Below are 21,347 nucleotides of genomic sequence, written 5' to 3'. Positions count from 1 at the left end.
GTTCAGATTGTGACGCCTCTCTGTGTGAAGAAGTGTCTCCTGTTTGTCTCTCTGTCTCTGTGTGTAAGTCTGAGTGTGGCCGTCCCTCTGTGTCCCCGCACCCCTCTCCTGACCTCTCCTGACCTCTGCTGACACCACAGAGCTCCACACGCTGTGGCAGAATGAGGAGAGGGCGGCCGTGTCCTCGGGGAAGATGAACGAGATCTGGCACCGGCGCCACGACTACTGGCTGCTGGCCGGCATCGTGCTGTATCCTTCACGGACCGGATCGGTCACTGATGCTTAGTATGAATGTGGGAAGAGGGTTAAGATTAGCCCTAGTCCTAGACTGTCTCACTCTCTCTCTGCTTCTCCCTCTTTCTGCATCTCTCTTTCTATCTCTCTCTCTCTCTGTGTGTCACACTGCCCGGTGTGTTGCTCCTTGACCGGCCCGAGTCACGGCTACGCCCGCTGGCAGGACGTCCAGAACGACCCGCAGTTTGCCATCGTAAACGAGCCCTTCAAGACCGAGGCCAACAAGGGCAACTTCCTGGAGATGAAGAACAAGTTCCTGGCCAGGAGGTTCAAGGTAAATTATTAATCCCCCCCACTACCAACCCAGTCCAACAGTGTTTATGTAACTACTTGCCTCTCTCTCTTGTGTGTGTGTGTGTGAGTGAGTTTCTATGTGTCAAAACTGCTGACGTTGACTCTTTCTCTGTGTTTTGATGAGTGTGAAGTTCTCTTCCTGTTATTGCCTGTCTCCTATGGTTCACTTCCTGTTTCTCACCGGCTTGCTGCCTCTGTGTCCCCACATCTCTCTCTCACTCCCTCACCCCCCCTCCTCCACACTCCTGTTTCTCGGTCATTTGTTAGAGCAGGTATATCAGTGTTAACCCCTCTCCCGCCCGTCCCTCTCAGTTGCTGGAGCAGGCTCTGGTGATCGAGGAGCAGCTGCGCCGGGCCGCGTACCTGAACATGACACAGGACCCCTCCCACCCCGCCATGGCCCTGAACGTGCGCTTCGCCGAGGTGGAGTGCCTGGCCGAGAGCCACCAGCACCTGTCCAAGGAGTCACTGGCGGGCAACAAGCCGGCCAACGCCGTACTGCACAAGGGTGAGCCCCACCCTAACACTGCGCTGGGACTGTGTAGTGCTAGTGTGTGTGTGTGTGTGTGTGTGTGTGTTAGGCCCCCTGCCCCAGTGTGTGTGTTCAGTGGCGAGTCCCAGTGTATGTGTGTTTGGCACTGAACCCCAGTGTGTGTTTGTGTGTGTACTATAGTGTATGTGTTCGGCGGCAAGTGCCAGTGTGTGTGTACTCCAGTGTGTGTGTTCAGCAGTGAGTGCTAGTGTGTGTATACCAGTGTGTGAGTACTCCCAGTGTGTGTATTCGGCACTGAGCCCCAGTGTGTGTGTACTCCACTGTGTGTGTTTGGCCCCGATTGTCATTGTGTGTCTGTACCCCAGTGTGTGTGTGCGTGTGTGTGCGTGTGCGTGTGTGTGTACTCCAGAGTGTGTGTTCAGCGGCGAGCGCCAGTGTGACCCCAGCTGCTGTTGCAGTGCTGAACCAGCTGGAGGAGCTGCTGAGCGACATGAAGGCGGACGTGACCCGGCTGCCCGCCACCCTGTCCCGCATCCCCCCCATCGCCGCCCGCCTGCAGATGTCCGAGAGGAGCATCCTGAGCCGGCTGGCCAGCAAGGGCACCGAGACCCACGTCCCCCCGGTGAGAGCTGGGGGGGACGTGCACTGGGTGGCGCTGGGGCACATGCAGAGGGGAGACTTAGGGACACGCAACTGGACACTGAGGGACCCACACACTTCCCCCCATTCACAGGTGGACAGTGGAAGATACGTCCACTCGACCCACAAACTGAGAGGGACGTACCCTAGCCGACACACACTGATGTCAGGGATGCACGACTACTCCTTGGGCCCTAGAGAGAGAGACTGCGAAGTTTACATGTCCCGAGCAGCATTACTACCATGCGTTACAATCTCTCATTCTTTCTCTCTCTCTCCCCCCAACACAGCCCATCCCTCCAGGCCCCTACGCCACTCCGCCAAATTTCGGGGCCCCCTTCACCCCCGCCCCCTCGGCCGCAGTGCCCTTGGGGGGCGCCAACTACGCCCAGATGCCCCCCGGGTCGTTCATATCAGGTCAGTTACCCACAATGTTTTGGGCTTGGTGCTTCCCTTGCTCTCTCACTCTCTCCCTCTCTCTGTCTCTCTCCCTCTATCTGTATACAGTATACTTTTGGGTTTCTCCATTTTTAGGTGCCTCTGCATAGGATTCTGCATTCGTAAATGACGAGAAAACAAATTGACAGTCGCAACGAAATGGGAAAACTTTAATTAAAATAAAATGAATAATCATTAAATCAGGTAATAGACTTCGGTTTCAGGTTTGCCAGTTAGATTAAATAATTATTTAACTTCAAAAATAAATAGATTTGTAGATTTTTGTTTTTCAGGGAGTCAGTATTGATCAGTAATCAGCCCCTCGAACCTGAGGGTTCCTGGCAGAGAGAACAGTGAGGTTAATTTGTTGACCCGAGGTTGTAAATCTAGGTAAGAGGTGTCTTCTGATATCAGACAATATTTTAGTTGATTGCTAGTTTGATTAAAAAAAAAATCTTGTTCCCGTCACAGCACGAATGGTTTAGTTAGAACAAGCGAAACGTGCCTGGATTTGGGGTTGTGCAGCCATGCAGCAGCGGGCAGGGACAGCGGTGTCCTGTCCCGGGTGGTACAGAGGGGACAGCGGTGTCCTGTCCCGGGTGGTACAGAGGGGACAGCACAAACAGTGGTCTGGCCGCCCAGTCATTTTGGCAGTTTGGCTCGAAGCATTATTTGATTTTGTTTCATTCTCTCTGTCCTCTGGTCTGTCTCTTGTTTGCCTCTGTCCTGGGTACTCTCTCTCACTCTCTCACACACACACACACACACTCACACAGTGACTGAAATCCTCACAAGAAATGGGTCAGAAGGGAGCAACAATGTTGCACACCACTCTGAAGCCCATTGGTCACAATTTGCTGTTTTTCGCCCCTTCTTTCTTTCTCCGTGTCCTTCTGCTCTTTCTCTCTCTCTCTCTCTCTCTCTCTTCTGGGGATTTTCTGGGAGCTGTAGGACACTATTGTGTGACTCTCTGTCTCCAGCTCACATTTGACTCAACCGGATACGTTAATGGTGGGAGGGGGGACGGAATCGAGGGTATGCCAATCCTTTCCAGTTGTGCCCAGGTACCCCAGCCTGGACCCACAGTGGGCACAGAGGCGGGTACCGGTGCCACCTCCAGCGGGACACAAGACTCCATTGCTCATTTTGACTGGATTCTCATTCGTTTCGAGCCCGTCCGGGTCAGCACCGCTGCCTGGGCCAGCTCTCGCCCGTAGTTGCCTGGGTTTTCTCTGGGGGTCATCGGTCACCTCCCACAACCCAGAGAAGGGGGCCGAGCCGGACTGGCCGCTCTGAATTGCTCTGTAGTGGAGTGTGTGTGTGTGTGTGTGTTTGTGAGAGATTTTATGTGTGTCTGATTTTATTCACCTGCACAACAACGCCCCCCCTTCACCTTGGGAACTCTTAACCCGGCTTGAGTCTGGAAGAGGAGGAAAAAAAAAAAGAGAAATAGAAGAAGGGAAAGAGACCAAACGAAACAGAGAAAACAACAACTCAAACGACGGCAAAAACCACATCCTGCCGGCAGAGGAAGTCTCGAAATCCAGGATTGGGATTTCAAACAAACAAAAAACAACAAATAAGAAAGCAAGCCAAGGAAAACAGAAATTTAAACTCTGTGACGGGTGGATGTGGCCTATTTTTTTGTGGGAGGGGGGACTTTTTTTTGACAAATGTTTTTTTTTTTTTTTTTTTTTTTTTAAACCTTGCTCTCACCTGCCCTTGTGCCCTTGCCCGTATACAAGTGTGACTTATCTGCCCCACAGAAGCCAGCGCCTGCCTGAAGACCAAGGAATATGATATCCTGCAGCGCCAACGCGTGGTGGATCTGTGGAAGGACGGCAAGTCGGAAGGGTCAATCGGGCAGGAGCTGCGGATGCCCAAGTCCACCGTTCACAGCATCATTGTCAAGTACCGGCTGAGCAACACGGTCGAGAACTTACCGCGCAACGGCCGGCCCAAGAAACCGTGAGATCGCCCCCCCCACCACCACCACCACCACCGCCTCACCGACACCGACTCAACAACAACCCCCCCCACTCTCCCACCCCCCCAACTCAGAGCGATCTGTGACCCCTCCCTCCCTGTTTAAGACTGATCTGTGTCCCCTTCTCTCCTGTGTCCCATCCCACCCCCACGCCCAACCGATCGCCCTGAGGATGGAGACCCGAAACAAAGTGACATAGTTTGTAAAAGCCAGTTTTGGGAAGCTGTCCTGGATGAAGACTGGGGGGGGGCGGGGTTTGTATTTGTTTTTTGTATTTTTGTCCCCCTCCCCCGCAACGAAGTCCACATTCCTTTCTCTCCATCTCTCTGTCTCTCTGTTTTTTTGTTTTTATGTCTGGGTTTTTTTGTTGGTCGCTCACAAACCCTGGAAGAGGACTGTACCCCCATCCTCTCTTTGGAAACGTCTGCCTCCCCCCCCACCACCACCACCACCACCACCATCCCCGAAAGATGAAACGACCCTGGACTGATTGGTCTGAGAGGGAGAGGGATGTTTTGGACAAATTGCACAGATCCCAAAAATGACAAGAAGCTAAAAAGACACGAAAGGACCACTTGGCAGCTGGGTGTGTGTGTTTCTGTCTCTGTGTGTCAGTGTCTGTGTGGGTGTCTCTGTATGTGTGTGTGTGTAGGAACATATAACCCATGTACACACACACACACACACTCACTGAATGGGTCCGCCCCAAAGAGCGCTGTCCGTCCTCCACCCGTCTTTACAATCCCTGTCAATATTACTCCGCCTCCCACTGTTTCCTGGTTCCTGGTCGGCCATCTTTAGGGCCGAGGTTTCATACGCACGTCCTGATTGGTTGAGGAGCTGTAAAACAAACTAAAACCATGACACTAGCATCGAGAGTAGTGGTCGTCGTGCCACAGTGATTTGGCCTTCAGTTGCGTCCTGTCAGTCCAGCCCACTCGAGTCCAGTCTGAGCCTGGTGCACTCTGGGTATTCCTACTGGGAGGCGCTTTAGTAAACATCCTGGGGAGAGGAGGGCTTTTCTGTTGTGATTGTTTAGTCTTCTTATCCAGGGACCAAAGAGGGACACGGGGTTGTTGTGTCAGGGCCGGATGCAAGGAGAGAGTAGACACCGCATAGCAGGACACAACGCAACACACAGCACAGCACTGAGGACACAACGTGCAACACACAGCTTAGCATGACACAACGCAAACACACAGCACGACATGACTCGACGCAAGCGCCCTGCACAGCACTGAGCACGCAACGTGCAACACACAGTATATCGCAACGCAAACACACAGAACGCAACACTCCTTACAGATCACACAACGCAAACGCTCAGCACAGGACTGAGCACAACGCAACACGCGGCAAAGAGCACATAATGCGACACTCGGCACAGCACAGAGCGCATAATGCAACACATGCAGGTATTGGACCAGGCGGAGTGGCAGAGCGTACTGTAGCTAAAGAACTGCAATGGGGATTCCCCGATGTCCACCTGTTGTTTGTTAGTTTGTTTTCCGTTTTTTATTTCATTTGATCACTTGTGCCGGTGAGAGAGAGAGAGAGAGAGAGAGAGAAAGAGAGAGAACCAGCTGGGACCAAAGCTCATGCCCTGGCAGATATGGCTGGCTTTCCCATGGTGTAGTAGGGCATTGTGCACATGGGGTAAACACCTCCCTGGGCTGGGTAACCCCCATCCAATCTGTTAACCCCCTTGCCCACACAACCACTAATAATTGATGCTGCAGTAACTCATATTGCAAGACCCCGAAACGCCCCCGACGTTGTCGTTCTTTCCTGGCGAAATCTAGAGAAAAGCTTCTGAAACCTCCCAGCAACGTTTCTTTATTTATTTCATGGTCAGCATTTGAAACGTAGTGGGAAACGGGAATGAGTGAGTCTTGCCCACTCTGTTAAGAAGAACATAAGAAAGTATACAAAGGAGAGGAGGCCTTTCACCCCATCGTGCTCGTTTGGTGTCCATTAATAACGTGATCCGAGGATCCTATCCAGTCTGATTTTTAATGTTCCCAAATTGTCTCTTCAGCCACATCGCTGGGGAGTTTGTTCAGATTGTGACGCCTCTCTGTGTGAAGAAGTGTCTCCTGTTTTCCATCTTGGGTCATCGATCTGTAGGCAGGCACCCGCAGACTTCCTTGGCACTCAACTGTCCAGCCAACAATCGCTTTACGTAGGGTTGAGTGGCCAGTCCCATTGGATTCAGGTGACCTCTGTAGGATGTAACGCTCACCTGGCTAACTGTATAAGTGGGGAAGTAGGAATATCCACAAAGCACCAGTTATTATTGTGACTGTTTTTATTATTATTGTTGTTGTTCTTTTAATGATGCCCATTATCTCGCATCCTCTCTGTCTCACTGTTTCTAATGGTGTGGAATCTGATCGCTGGGAATCAAAAGATGTAGGATGTGTTTTGGGGTTTTGGATTGGGTGGGGGTGGACCAGAAGTAAATAGACACCTAGGGGCAGAAAGCCGTCCTGTAAGCTGTTCTTTTAAAGGCTGGGGTGGAAGTGTGGTGTGGTGTTCTCCCTCTCCCTCCCTCTTCCTCTCATTCCCTCCCCCGCCCCCTCTCTCTCCGCATCTCTCTCTCCCTCGCTCTCCCCCTCTCCCTCTCCTCCCCGTTTCATCGGTAGCTGGAGAACCCTGGTCAATACAGCCAGTTTGTATTAAAAAAATCATAAAACGACAAAAAAAACTTGAGGAATTTGTATTGGTTTTATTCTTTTGTATTAACTGAATGTACATGTAATAAGCTAGCGTCATTAAAAAGGCTGCCACAACTGTTCTTTTTGAGGAATCTTGCCTTTTTATTACATCATGATGTTGATATTGATGATATTGTATTTTCTGCCAGGCACCTCTTGGGACACCTACTTGAAGGGTCCTCTGTGGAGGTGTAGTCAGATTCTCTCTCTCTTTCTCTCTCCCCTCTGTCAGTGTGTCTGTATGGTCTCCCTCTCCTCCCTTAAATTTGTTTTTCTGTCACTCTTCCTCCCAGCCCCACCCCTCTCTCCCTCTCTCTTTCGCCCATCTATGACTGCCTCCTCTCTCTCCATCTCCCTCCTTGATTTCTCTCCTTCCCCTTCTTCCTCTTTCTCTACTTTTCCCTGAAGTCTCTGTGCCTTGCCTTTTTACCTCTCCCTCCCTCTCTCTCTCAATTCAATTCAATTCAATTCAATTCAATTCAATTCAAGGGTGCTTTACTGGCATGACAAACAGTTTCTTAGTGTTGCCAAAGCAGTTGATATTATATACATACATTGAAAAATAATAAAAGGTAAGAAAAAAATGAAAATGAAACAGTAACATTATAATTTATAAATAAAATCTTAATAGACATGTACATTTACTTTATTTATAGTTATCAGGTCACAGCTGGTGCTCATGTATGTTTTCACAGTGAGCCCCTCAGGCTGTGGCAGGCGGCTACATATTGGGCGGCCAGGGGGGCTGTATGTCCCTCCCCCAGGAGGATAGCTATTTTTTTTTCATTTATCAATTCAGAGAATGATTTTGTAATATTTATGAATTTATTAAAGAATGTGTCCCTTAATTTGGCATATTTATTGCAGTGGAGGAGGAAGTGCATCTCTGTCTCGACCTCTCCTGTCTCGCAGTGACCACAGCGCCGCTCCTCTCTGGGCAGCCAGCTCTGCCTGTGTCGGCCCGTCTCTCTGGCCAGGCTGTGGGCACTGAGCCTGTACTGGGTCAGGATCCGTCTCTGCTTCGTATCTCTGACAGTGAAGAGAGACTCTGCCAGGGTGTATTCTCTGTTTAGGGCCCGATAGCAATCCAGTTGACTTTGGGATTTGGTTTCATTGTTCCAATGTTCCAGATAGGAGGTTTTGGTTATCTTTATGATTTGGTTGACTGATTGGGGGCAGGTAAGCAGTGCTGACCTGAAGCTGGTCTCTGTTCGCAGTATTAGCGGGGGTCAGTGCCGTGAGCTTCAGGGCCAGCTGACTCAGTGGACTCTTTTCAGGGCTGAGCTCTTGGGTTTGGAGGGCCTTGTACTGGAGTGAGTCTGACTCACTTTTCTTCAGGTGCATCCAGAATTTCAGTGCTCTTTTCTTTATATTAATGAGGGTTGGGAAGCGGCCTAATTCTGCCCTGCATGCGTGGTTTGGTGTGTTCCTGTGCACCTGCAGTATGTTTTTATAGAGTTCAGCATGCAGGGTCTCTATTGGATGTTTATCCCACCTAGTGTAGTCCTGTGGACTGAGTGGACCCCATACTTCACTACCGTACAGCGCAATGGGCTGGATCACACTGTCAATTAGTTTGAGCCAGATTTTGACTGGAATAGTAATTTTATAGAATCTTCTTCTGATTGCATAGAATGCTCTTCTTGCTTTGTCTTTGAGCGTCTTCACTGCCAGGTTAAAGCCCCCTGACGCACTAATAGTCAGGCCCAGGTAGGTGTAGTGTGAGGTGTGTTCTAGGGTAGTGTTATCTAGCGTGAAGTGGTATTTGTTTCCCTGAGGTCTGGCCTTTTTTTGGAAAATCATGATCTTTGTCTTCTTCATGTTTACTGCCAGGGCCCAGGACTGACAGTACTGCTCTAGCAGTGCCAGGTTTTGCTGAAGCCCCTGCTCTGTGGGCGACAGCAGGACTAGGTCATCTGCATAGAGCAGGAATTTGACTTCTGTGTCATTTAGGGTGAGGCCAGGGGCATCAGACTGCTCCAACACCGTTGCCAACTCATTGATGTAGATGTTGAACAGTGTTGGGCTCAGACTGCAGCCCTGCCTCACTCCCCGCCCCTGAGTGAAGAATTCTGTTCTTTTGTTGCCAATTTTTACTGCACATTTGTTTTCGGTGTACATTGATTTTATAATATCATAGACTTTACCCCCTACACCGCTTTGAAGAATTCTGTAATAAAGTCCCTTGTGCCAAATGGAGTCGAATGCCTTTTTGAAATCAATGAAACAGGCAAAGATTTTGCCTTTACTTTTTTGGTGGACGTGTTTGTCTATGAGGGTGTGTAGGGTGTAAATATGATCTGTAGTGCGGTGATTTGGGAGGAAGCCAATCTGACTCTTACTCAGGACACTGTGCTCGGTAAGGAAGGCCAGTATCCGGGCGTTGATGATACTGCAGAACACCTTCCCCAGGTTACTGCTAACACAGATGCCCCGGTAGTTGTTAGGGTCGAATTTGTCTCCATTCTTATAGATTGGGGTGATCAGCCCCTGCTTCCAGATGTCAGGGAAGTAACCAGTACTGAGGACCATGTTGAACAATTTAAGCACAGCCTCCTGCCTCTCTCTCTCTCTCTCTCTCTCTCTCTCTGTATGAGAATAAAATGTATTCAGGAATTCTTTCCCACAAACGTCAAGTGAAAAGCAGACGGGATGGGGGAGCAGGGAAGGGAAGCTAGAGGCACGGAAGGGGGGATAGGGGAGATTGAGTGACAGACGCAGAAAAAGAAAAGTTCCGGAGATTGATCCTGAGCCAAATTGTGTTGTGTAGCCAGATGTGTCGAGACCCTGCGAGTCCTGGTCACTGGGGGGACAGGGTAGTGATGAGGGGTGTTTGGTGCTGGTGGTGTGTGGTGAGCTAACACTGTCTCCTCTCTCTCTCTCGCTCTATCAGTGCTGAATGGCCCCCCAGTGTCGGTGAAGAGAGAGAGGGAGGCCGATATCCTGCAGGAGAGGAGGGAGATGAGGAGCGGAGAGGTGATCTGCATCGATGACTGAACCCAATGCCACTGTACCCTCCCCCACCCCCCACACACAAACACACACTCACACTGTATCCTCATACACACACAATACACACCCACACAAACACACGCACGCACAGACGAGGTCCACTCTTTCATAGCCCCTTCCCCGTCTCCTCTTTCCCTCCATTCCCCCTCTGCATTCTGTCCATCTCGGCAATGACCACACAATCTCAGACAGGACAGCAGATTCACAGCCGTCCCAAAAGCCCTCCAGAAAGAACGCCACACACCCATACCGTACAACAACACACACATAAGCGTAGAGCGCTCACTGGTCAGCCTGTTCACTCGCCCCACGTCAGAGGACAGAGGGGACCCCTATTCTTACCTCTGGGGCCGTGGAAACCAGCTCTCTGTGTTTTACGGGAAGCAGACGATGAAATCTGGGTAATAGCTAGGGCCGGATTTGAGACGAAAACCCACAGGAAATCCTTCAGAAGTAGAGTTAGCGCAGAATGACGCACAGCATGAAAGTATTATCGGTCACGCCATGACCATAACAAATGTAATATCATAATTGCATGCATAATCGCATCATGTAATCACGATTAAACTAACCCATAAAACGGTACAGATTCTACCTCGTTTCCACGTCGTCGTAGCGTACGCCGAAAACATCCGGACTGCGTTTCCCCGCCTCGATCTGAGGTCCAGCTCTCGTGTGTCCGAGGCGTCAAACGATCAAACCTCGTGGCGCAAAACTACAGTGTCAAAGCGATTGGGAAAAGGGAGCATAGCGAAGACGACTCCGGCGAAAAAAAAAATCATGTCCGCTGCACAGTAAGAGATTGCTCAATCATTTCCATGCAACTATAAAGACGGGGATTACTTTTATGTTCCTTCCATCAGTGCTCTACAGACGAAGACTTGAAACCTCACTCGCAATCTGTACGTCTTTGTAGAAGAATGATATATTCCGTATATTCTGTAATGCCGATTTTTTCCGCTGAATTTGCGTAAGACATTCGGCACAATTTGGACACGTTTCCTGCACATTCTGTCTAGCCCTGGAAATTGCTAAATACATAAACTTATATTGAAAAATACACATAGATCGTGCACATAACTTAAGAAAAAAAAAAACTTGCTTCAGGACTGACATGAGAACCAAGTCAATTCCGCAAAGGATCCCGACGCATAATAATTGCGAATGTACACTGTAAATATACGTATGAATATCCACAGACAGCTGGTCAGAGTGCGGTGAATATTCTCCACAGGGAGATGACTTTTGGTACAATTTTCCCGAGCTGCCGACAGACACTTTGCATAGGGCCCTATCGTAGAGCGGCAGGGGGCGGCAGCTTCGAAAAGGGTCTGGGAGGGAGAAGAGGATTGTGGGGCGAACGTGCATCGTTCCCCGATTGGCCGGCAGATCGGTGACGTCACCAACAAGAGATTGCTGATTGGTGGCCCCAGTTTTTCCCGTGGGTGACTCATGCCAGACACTTGATTAAGCACCTTTGTACACAGAACAAACACAGTATTCAACTCTGATGCCATTCAGTCTCTCTCCCTCTCCCCCATTTCTATATTTGCTTTTGCTTTTTTGTTCATTTGTTGGTTACGAATTCTGTGATATTCCTTGCCTATTTAAACTTTTGTTATTTGTGTTTTTTTATTATAATTATAATATTATTAATGTTATTATTGTCGTTGTTGTTGATGTCAGTTATTATTAAAAAAATAAAAAAAGCTTCTACCAAAAAAGACAAAATGAAAAAAAAAACACAATATAATTTTCTTTCACACCAGTACTGGCAACAAAATAAAATATCTACAGCTTAAAAAAATAAAAAGGATATCAAATGCATAAAGAGATGACAGACAACGAGACCTATTTACCAATTTGTCTCTGATCAATGATGATTAAAAGAAAAACCCTGTGAAAAAGTTTAAATTGTGACACAGCAGCTATTCCCTCTCCCTGGCAGCGATTTTAGTTTTCTCCCCAAATTCAGAAAACAGTTGTGTTGATGAAGACGGAGGGCAGTTGGGGGGGCAGACGCCAGAATTGTTTCGTGCTAAACTGAACTTGGCTACATGTGTTGAGCGACCGGAGGGGCTCAGTGACAAGCTCGATGTAGCAGTTTGGGGCTCAATGTGGCGGGACAGGACGGGACGGACGCAGTCCAGTAGTGTGAGGGCCTCCGATTGTCTACATCAGGGGTGTCAGACTCCAGTCCTGGGGGGCCGCAGTGTCTGCTGGGTTTTATTCCATTAATTGGTCTAATTAATCAATTAACTGGATGAATTGAACACTTCTCTCCAGACTCTGACATTCTGTAGATTCAGTGTTTTGAGTCATCAATCAATTGTAAGATATTGTCTACAATAAATTAAATATGACACCCAGCCAACCTGCGTCAATAATTACATTAATTAATTTTGAGCTCCTGTTGGAACAAAAGCAAGCAGACACTGCGGCCCCCCAGGACTGCAGTCTGACACCCCAGGTCTACATTAATGGGAAAATCACCAGTGTTGTCGTCAGTGTTCCGCGGTGATCGATGTGTGGCGTCGAGGCCGCCCAGACCGCCGTCTTTCGTTGCGTTTTCTTGTTTTTTTTGTTTTGTTTTTGTTTGTAATAAAAAAAAGCTAAGAAAAAAAACGTGGATGCTTTTTTTTTTAGGGGGGGGAGGGGGGAGGTGTCTCTATGACCCCCACATCAGATTTAAAAATAAAGAAATTAATAAAATAAAGAGACATCAGAGCTGGGATCGATCACAGTGAGGTGATGATTAATCAATGACTGACCTTGCGTGTCACAGTGACTCGACACTGACATTGAACTGATCAGCACGGGGATCGGATTTAAGCCTCTATACGACTCTCGTGAGTTTGTGTCTTTGTTCTGGTTTGTTGTTTGTCTAAGGAGGAAGATTCATTGTAGCAGGTTGTTGCTAGAGGCCAGAGCCACGGAGGTTTAGGTCACATTGTTTTTCATTAATAAAAAAAATCTCCTTAAAGGGACGGGCGTTTTAAAAAGTCTGTCAAGGTTTTATCTGAGGCTACAGAACGGGAAGCATTGGGTCAGGTGTCACACGCAATCACATTGAGGGGAAGTGAAAGTCCGGCAGAGAGGCAGTGGGGTGCATGAGAAAGAGATGCAGATGAGATTTTGCAATTGGGGGTGGGTTCATTCCAGTCAGTGTATCAGTCTGTCAGTCAGGACCAGGACTGGGGGGGGGGCACCCGTGCTGTACAGACAGTCCAGCCAGTTTGTACGGACTGCCCCCTGCTGGCCAGCTGCACAGTGTTTCAAGAAAACAAGCATCAACAAAAAACACAAAAAACAACCAAATCATTCCGCCCCCTTGCTAGTATGAAGAAGGTGTAGCGTTTGTTTGTTTAATTGTCTTCCGAAGCTCAGAAGATTTCATTACTCGGGTAGAAATTGGACAGATTTCATAATGCCCCCCCCCCTTGAATGTCAATGGCATGTGTTGATGTCACCGTGGCTGTAAGAGACCGGACAGGTTTGGTCTTGTGGGTCAGACACCCCAGTCAAGTCAAGCAAAACACTTTCTTTGAATAATAACAGTGGAACAGGAAGTCAGCCTGGGGAGCTGTGCATGCTGGGAACTATTGTGTCCGACACTGGAACTGCACAGCAAACCAATCAGCACATACACACACACAGTTTCTCCAGATTGTTTTATTACTTGGAGGGTTTATAAAAAATATAGCTATGACCAATAACAATCAGGTGGGGAAAATAAAAAAGTGGTATGAGGAAAAAAAACAATCAAATGAAACCAAAAACATCAACAGAGTTACAGTAGAATAACAATCCCTTCGACGTACCCCACCCCCTCGTTAATACAGCTTATTAATATAGCGCCTTGGTTGTTAGCTGGCAGTCTTGAAGTGCTTCCATTCCTTGTGTGGCTTGCAATACTCTCATATATTTGTGTGTGTGTACATATGTATATATATATATACACACACACGCATACTGAACCTTGAACAATATGCTTCCTAACCGCTATTGGCCGGGCACTGGCCAGTCGCAAGCCTTGGAACACATCCTGGAGCCAATGGCGAGGCTCATACGGAGTCCGCCAGTAACCCCAAACTCCTGCGTTTCCAAAGCGACCGTCAAAAATAGACCGAACATTCCTCGTGTTCAGAGCCAGGAAACAAGTCAGCAAAAGGCTATTTTACATTTCTGTCTCGTGAACAAGAAAACAACACGACCGCCACCAGTGACGCAGTGGCATATGAGGCTGAGTCAAGCACTGGTCCTCTATTCACAGATCTGTTATTATTTGTATTAATATCATTCACACTTGGCCTTATCCATTTTTTTTTCTTCAAGAGCTGTGAACTGCAGCGGTTACCCAGACTGCCTTGCGGCGCAGCAGGACACAACCATCCTTGGAGGGAGAAAGAGTGGATATGGTTTCACGATTGCGGAAAGACAGACAGACAGACAGACAGAGATCATGCGCTGTAGCAGAGCAGGCTTTGTGGCTGTCACGGTCTCCCATTGCAGACACCAGACCAGCTGTTGTGTTCCAGGGTGCCGTACAGACCCTCTCTCTGTAACTCCGACCACGCCTTCGAGTCGGGACCTGAAAATGGCCGAACACGGGGATTGGATCTTTTTTAAGGAATTGCGTAGCGGAGAGGTGCGATTATTCAGCCATTCATAAGTGTACTCAATTTCTGTCTGGATTGTGCATGATTTTTTCGTATATTACATCGATAGGTTTGCAGGGCACCCTCTTAAGCTCTGGAAATAAAAGAAAGAAAACTGCATAATCCACATGCACGAGATTCACTAGTAACCCACCAAGAATCGTCCTCCGTCACCTCCGCCGGACGCGTCCGCCTCTTCGTGCTTTCATCCCCGTTTTGAACAGCCACAGATTTCAGACACTCCAGTCCTGTTCCGCAGTTCAGCTCCACACGGAGGAGTTCAGCCCTCAGGTCCTCACAACGGGCGTTTTGGGGAGTTTTTCTTGCTGTATCCTTGGGGACTTTTGGTTACATTGCCAAGCGATAATAAAAAATATACTGTCTACATATGCGTGAGTGCGAGAGCTCGGTACAGTGAAGGCGTGCAGACACCCTATCTCGTGTCGTCTGGCGGTGGGTCCGTCCATCTGCCGTTCGTAGGCCCGGTATACGGGGCCACAGTGTGTCCGATCTGTGGCCCACGCTTTGTCCAGTGTGACAGTGAGTTGGAGCCGGCAACCGTACCCGTTTCAGGGGACAAAGTCACAATATCAGTAAATCAACAGGGTCTTTGGTACGACCTATATACTCGAACCCCAATGCCGTTCCAGCAGCGAGACGGTGACGATGGGGGGCGGTGACCGAGATCTGGTGCGAGAGGAATCTGAGTTCAAGGGGGTCTGGGCTGGTGCTGCTCAGTCTCCGCTCGACCCCAGACCCGCTGGTGCGCCCTGGGCACCCGGACGAGAGGGACGCACACCCTTTGTCTCTGTGGGCTGCGGCTTTGATTTCTTGTATACAGACGTGTCGGACTCCTTCAAATGTGTTCACAGTCAGATTGTTTTTTCGGTTTAGTGCGATTGCCGTGCGTGTGTATGTATGTGTTACTCATGTGTGGGCCTACCTGTGTCTTTGTGCGTGTGTAATTGTGTGTACACGTGTGTGGGCCTATCTGTGTCTTTGTGATCGTGTGTGTGTGTGGGCCTGCCTGTGTGCATGTGTGTAATTGTGTATACGTGTTTATGTGGCTACCTGTGTGCGTCTTTAAAAAAATGCTGTATCCCTTGAGGAGTGGGTGTGCCCAATCATGTCCCAGAGTTTCCTGATTCGCCGGTTTTTACACAGATGTGGACAAATGGGCATTTGGGGATTTTTTTGGGGGGTATGTTGTTCAACTGGACTCAGACCAATTCTCCCATTAAAGGTTGTGTGGTGGGGGTCAGGGAGGGGGGTAGACTCCAAAATAAAAATAATGTACTCCAGAGCGGCCAATCAGAGCAGCCGATGATGCTCCTTGGGTCCAGGGGGCAGGGCCAGGCACGTGCTGCCATACAGGAAGTGACCGACACACATCTGAAGTCTGTGCTCTGCACTCTCTCCCCCGTGTCCGGGGAGGGGTGTGGGGGTGGCGGGGAAGGAGTTAACGTCCCTCACTGCACCTTGAACAGGCCGAAGTAGTGGTTGCCGTTGTTGTGCAGGGAGAAGCGGTCCCCCGTGTTGGTCCTCAGCTCCACGCCCTTTGCCAGCCGCAGCAGGCCGGACACTTGGCAGGGCTTCAGGAAGTGAAAGGGGTGCGAGCCTGAGGGCGGGGCCGTGCTGTACCCCTCCAGGCAGCGCAGCAGGATTTCCTGCCCCCGGCGCACCTCCAGCTTCACGAAGGGAGCCTTGCTTTCGTTGAAGTGCACCTGCAGGGGGGAAGAGAGGGAGAAGTTCATGAATCGCCCTGCGTTTCTGTCCAGACTGCTTGTATCGGATCTCCTCCTCTCTGCTCACCTGGCAGTAGACGAAGTACAGCCCAGACTTCTCCAGGGTGAAGGTGCCGGTGGTGGCGTCGTAGTGCACAGCGCTGGTGACATTCAGGTCCTGCTCCACCCAGCCCTTGATCACCCCTTTATCATCAGCTGCAATGATACACACAGCTGAACGCATGCAGACAAGCACAGACATCACACAACACACACACGGCACAGAGCATGCACACACGTGGCAAAAATGGAACATACAGTCTAGGTATCAACACATGCAATAGTAATAAAAATGTACTCACCCTCTTGTTTGGACTTGACTGTAAAAATAAAATTACAAAAAATCAACATCACAAATTCAATCACAAAAGCAATACCATTAATACTTGAATGACAAACACACCTCACAAAGAATCATACTACCATATAAGGTGTGAGTAAGCCTAGACAGACAGACAGAAAGAGAGACAGACAAGACAGTGTCTGTGTTTGTGTGCACATGTATGTGAGCCTACCTGTGTCTGTGAGCGTGTGTAATTGTGTGTACGTGTGTTTGTGCTGAGACAGAGATACACACATACACACACAACTGGGCACACAGGGCACTTACTCTCAAAGTGAGACGCGACTCTGTTGTGGCCGTTCTTAGCTCGTGCTTGGGATCGACAGCAAAGAAAGAAAGACAAGGAAAAAAATACATTTGTATAAATAATTCGTGTGTGTGTCAGTGTGCGTGTGTGTGTCAGTGTGTGTGTTTTGCTCCTTTGCTGTGACAGGAAACCAGACCACTTCAACTGGCCTCCTAATCGGGGCAGAGGTACGGGGGCCCTGATAGGGATTGCGGTTTGATATCAAGAGAGCAAAGGGAGGCTGTGAGGAATGGAGGGGGGGACGCTTTCTCTGAAGTCCTCGCCAAAAACTGAAAATATCCTCAAAGCCACAAAACCCCACACTGACCAACGCTGGGCCAAGTGTCTCCGTGTGTGGCCGCATACCGTACTGTGGGGGGGATGGATGGACACAGATGCCCCTCTTGAAAAGCGAATATCTCAGATAAGCGGAGGGAGAGCGGGACGCCGAGGGGAAGTTGTGAAAGCGTTGGGAGTCACTCCAGGTCGACAAACTGACTGCGGGCTAGGAACCCCCCCCGCCCCCTTCTTCTTCTTTTTTTTTACATATTTGTCCGTTTTTTTGTCTCTTCCTGTGGTGGCAAAGCAGAAGCATGGCCTCGGCTTCCTGTGCCAACTTCTCTTTCTTTCACCGGCACAGATTCGGGAAAAAGGGGACGTCCGTGAACGCATGACATCTAAATAACTTCAACTATATCCTGCTGCTACTACTAACGATAATCATAATAGTAGAAATAATCATCAATTAAACGATTTGATTTGATATTCAGTGGAGTAAAAGCATCCCAAATCAATCTGGAGTCTGTGATACTTTAGATACGGTAGAGATTCCAGTGGGGGGCCCCTCGTCCAGGGCTGCGGGGCGCTGCCGGGACCCTCGCTGCACCCGAGACTGGTGTCAGAGCGGTGGGAGAGTTGTGCGTTTCTGAGACTGCTCTCCAGGAGTATCCGAGTCTGTAAAATATACCTACAGGGGCTGCTTGTCAACATGCCTCCCCCAATGGGACCACTAGGAGGTCAGTCTGACATGCATCCATACATCCATCCCTCTCACTCCCCCTCACTCTGTGCCTCTGTGTGTTCATCTCTCCCTCTCTCCCCCTCTCCCTCCCTCTCTCTCCATACCGATACCTTTCCTCTTGACTCGATGGCTTCCCAGTAATTCACTTTTCTCCAAGAGCAGCTGCACCACGGCTTCCCGCTGTGCATTCACCTGAAGAGAGAGAGAGGGGAGGAGGGAGAGAGAGAGAGAGAGACGTTAAATAAATGTTGTAGTGTAAAACTGTTCCCATTGTTCTGTTCCTGAACACCGGACGTGTCTGTCAGTGCTTTGGCAACACCGAAGGCAAGTTGTCATGCCAATAAACCTGAGAGAGAGAGAGAGAGAGAGAGAGAGAGAGAGAGAGAGAGAGAGAGAGTGGGAGGGATGCAGAGCCAAGCCATGGAGGCCAATATAAACACCTACACCTGCAGACAGTGATTCTGCCATCATCAAGTCATATTATCATCGTTATTGTTATTATTATGATCATTTTTATAGGTCAGACTCCCCAAGCCACCCACACACACACACACACACACAACCACACAACCACACAACCACAACCCCCCCCAGAAACCGGTTTGTTGTTTATAGTTGTAGCTGACAGATCTTAATCTTCTTCCTCGTGCTTGGAACACCACCTGTGGCGCAAAGAGAGAGAGAGAGACAGACAGAAGACAGAGAAACAGACAGGGAAAGAGATACAGACAACGCAGAGAGAGAGAGAGAGAGAGCGAGGGGTCCGCTAAAGCTGCAATGGCGGTGGGCACTGAGAAAGTGGGTCTGACCTGTGACCCACAGGCAGGTGCAGCCCCACTCCTGTCCTCCGAGCCGCTCGTGACGCCAGCGCGGACACGTGTGTCGCTGTTGCAACAAGACCACCTGTTAGTGAGCGGTGGTCTGCTCGGACACACGCACTGGATGTGTCTGCAGTGAGTCGGCTGCTGCAGGCCGCCACTGGGACAAAGTTCAAATGACAGGGTGCCAAATGCCAAACATTTAATGATTAAGCCTTTTTTGTTTTTACACATTTATAAATATTTCAATTTGAAATATACATTGACCATTCTGAAATAAATGTAAAATCTCTGTTTTGGGAAAATAAATGTACTGTTTCACTACATATAGAACCAAATCCTAACTCTGGATTAGTTAAATAAACAAACAAATATTTAACTGGAATCGCAAAATATGTTTATATGTTTATAAAGTTGCAAAACCCAGCTTTAGGATGTGGTCAAACATTTATTTTTCAAAATAAATATATATTTGTGGGAAAAGGGATTCATTATTTCATGAATCTGCAGAGAGAAAAAAATGGATTTAAGATACATCTGTGAAAATAATGTTTTAAACAAAGAAATTTAAACAAAATCATAACGCGATGGCGATGGATTGAAGCAGCCAGAAACGCTGTCACTATCTCTATATGGTGTGGCCCTTAGGTGATATGCACCAGGTGGGTGTGGCCCTTACGTAATATGGGTATAATTTCCCATGCCATTCCCACGGCTCCGCTATACAGGTGGAAGCAGCTCCACATCACCCGCCCTCTCTTATGATTATTATTAATATCAATGAATTCATTCATAAATATCCGGGTCTCCAAACTTAGTCTTCAGTCTTTCAACATCAAAATACGTCTTGTGCTGAATCTGCGCACTAGTCCAAACGTACTACGAATCAACAGTGCTACTACTCCAACACTACTACCAATAAACCACAGCACCACTACTTCACTGCTACTACTCTCACACTTCTACGAATAAACAACAGTGCCAATACTTCACTACTACTACTCGAACACTACTATGAATAAACAACAATGCCACGACTTCACTGCTACTACTCCAACACTACTACAAGTAAATAAACAACTGCCACTGCTGCTACTGCTAGTAGTAACACCACAGTGCGCTGCTGTGAAACTACAGAGAGAGAGAGAGAGATCTACCTGCGCGAACTGCCCCTGCAGGGTCTGGAAGGACCGGGACAGGTCCCGGCTATGTGCCCAGGACCACGCCGACAGGACGACGCTCAGGCCGGCCAGCGTCAGGGCAGCTACGGCCACGACTCCCCAGAAGGCGGATCTGTACTGTCTCCTTCTCCGCTGCAGGACGGCTTGCATGTTGTCCCTCGCTGGTCCCTTAACATCTCCAAGTCTGTATATATGGGGTGCAGCGGCACATTTTCTCGTGTCAGTGCCCTGGCGTTGTGCAGATTTAAAGTGTCTGTCGCTGCTGGGTTTGTTCAGGAATGCATGCGCCCCCCCACCGCAACAGCACAGACCCCAATGACACACCGACAGGAACAGTCAGGCGGAAAGTGCACTCAAAAGTGTCTCTGGTTTGTTTTTCTAAGGTGAGAATAATCCAGACACAAGGAAAGTTCAGTTGCTTCTGCAGCGGCAAAGGCATGCGCACTTCTGAGACAGTGTGGGGGGAGATTTCCGCTTATTCTCTCTCTCTCTCTCTCTCTCTCTCTCTCTCTCTCTCTCTCTCTCTCTCTCTCCCTTCAGAAGGATCCTGTCACTTTGCCGACTGCTTTAAGTCAAGTGGAGAGAGAGAGAAAAACACCTCTCTCTGTCTCCCTCTCCAGTCGCAGTTGCGCTCTCTCTCACACACACAAACACACACACATCCACCCTCCCTCCCTCCCTCCCTCTCTCTTTCTCTCTCACACACACACTGTCACACACTCTGTTCTTCATCACTTCACCCTCCTCTACTCAATCAATGTATAGGTTGACCCCTGTACACTCTTGTTGGCCATTCATTTAGCAAAAGGCGCTATATTAATTGGGCACTGTTTGATGGATTCCTATTGTAAAGCATGTGAAGCGGTCATCTCCTCCTGTCTGTTTGTAAAAACGCAGTTGGGATAAATAGTCGCATGTGTTTATCCTTGACCTGCACCAGAACAAAACGTTGCCAAAACAGTGACAACGTGATGGGAAACGTTGATCCTTTTACATATAGCCTGTTTACATTCTTTGTTCTTTGTTTTCATTCTCTCTCTCGTCTGCAATGCGACGTTAAAACCCGTTTCCTATTTACACGATAAACAAACAGATAAGAGCGTATCTGTCCCGGCCCTGGCAGGGTTTTGGCCGGTAGGTGGATTTGAGGTCCGCTATAACAGCTGCCGCCAGGTGGCGCTCGACTCCCGATTATAGTCGTGTATCCATGTAGGTTAGAGTTGACGAGTCAATGTCAGTGTAACGTTTATACGTAGCAGCATTGACACATAGTTAATCAGCAGTAATGGCGTGTGTGTGTTACAATCTGATACTATCTCGTGTAAGGATAGAGGATTTTCATTATTCTAATACTGTACTTCCTAATATTACTCTTATTTGTA

At 48.8% G+C, this 21,347-nt stretch overlaps 2 protein-coding genes across 8 annotated transcripts in view; one reads left to right on the top strand and one right to left on the bottom strand.

Annotated features, from left to right (window-relative positions):
* Positions 1-11,788, top strand: part of chd3 (chromodomain helicase DNA binding protein 3) — a 33,078-nt gene extending 21,290 nt beyond the window's left edge. For 4 of the 7 annotated variants that reach the window (XM_066722547.1, XM_066722545.1, XM_066722546.1 and 1 more), the window contains exons 35-40: positions 141-249; positions 436-568; positions 901-1,096; positions 1,540-1,703; positions 2,011-2,137; positions 3,925-6,942. In XM_066722547.1, the coding sequence (XP_066578644.1) occupies positions 141-249; positions 436-568; positions 901-1,096; positions 1,540-1,703; positions 2,011-2,137; positions 3,925-4,130 (935 nt within the window). In that variant the 3' untranslated portion in view covers positions 4,131-6,942. Of the gene's footprint in view, positions 1-140; positions 250-435; positions 569-900; positions 1,097-1,539; positions 1,704-2,010; positions 2,138-3,924; positions 6,943-9,755 lie in introns of those variants that run through there. The other 3 variants (XM_066722550.1, XM_066722549.1, XM_066722551.1) reach the window with 3 other exon arrangements.
* Positions 11,789-13,528: 1,740 nt separating this feature from the next.
* Positions 13,529-20,484, bottom strand: tnfsf12 (TNF superfamily member 12). The gene is made up of 6 exons (XM_066722616.1): positions 19,942-20,484; positions 18,077-18,158; positions 16,927-16,971; positions 16,619-16,636; positions 16,345-16,472; positions 13,529-16,256 (listed from the first exon to the last, which is right to left on the bottom strand). The coding sequence occupies exons 1-6, from the start codon at positions 20,113-20,115 to the stop codon at positions 16,002-16,004; spliced, it is 702 nt and encodes a 233-aa protein (XP_066578713.1). The 5' UTR covers positions 20,116-20,484; the 3' UTR covers positions 13,529-16,001.
* Positions 20,485-21,347: the final 863 nt, after the last annotated feature.

This window comes from Amia ocellicauda, chromosome 14 (genome assembly GCF_036373705.1).
Source record: "Amia ocellicauda isolate fAmiCal2 chromosome 14, fAmiCal2.hap1, whole genome shotgun sequence".
Classification (NCBI taxonomy): Eukaryota; Metazoa; Chordata; class Actinopteri; order Amiiformes; family Amiidae; genus Amia; species Amia ocellicauda.
This window is presented reverse-complemented; position numbering and strand designations above follow the sequence as displayed.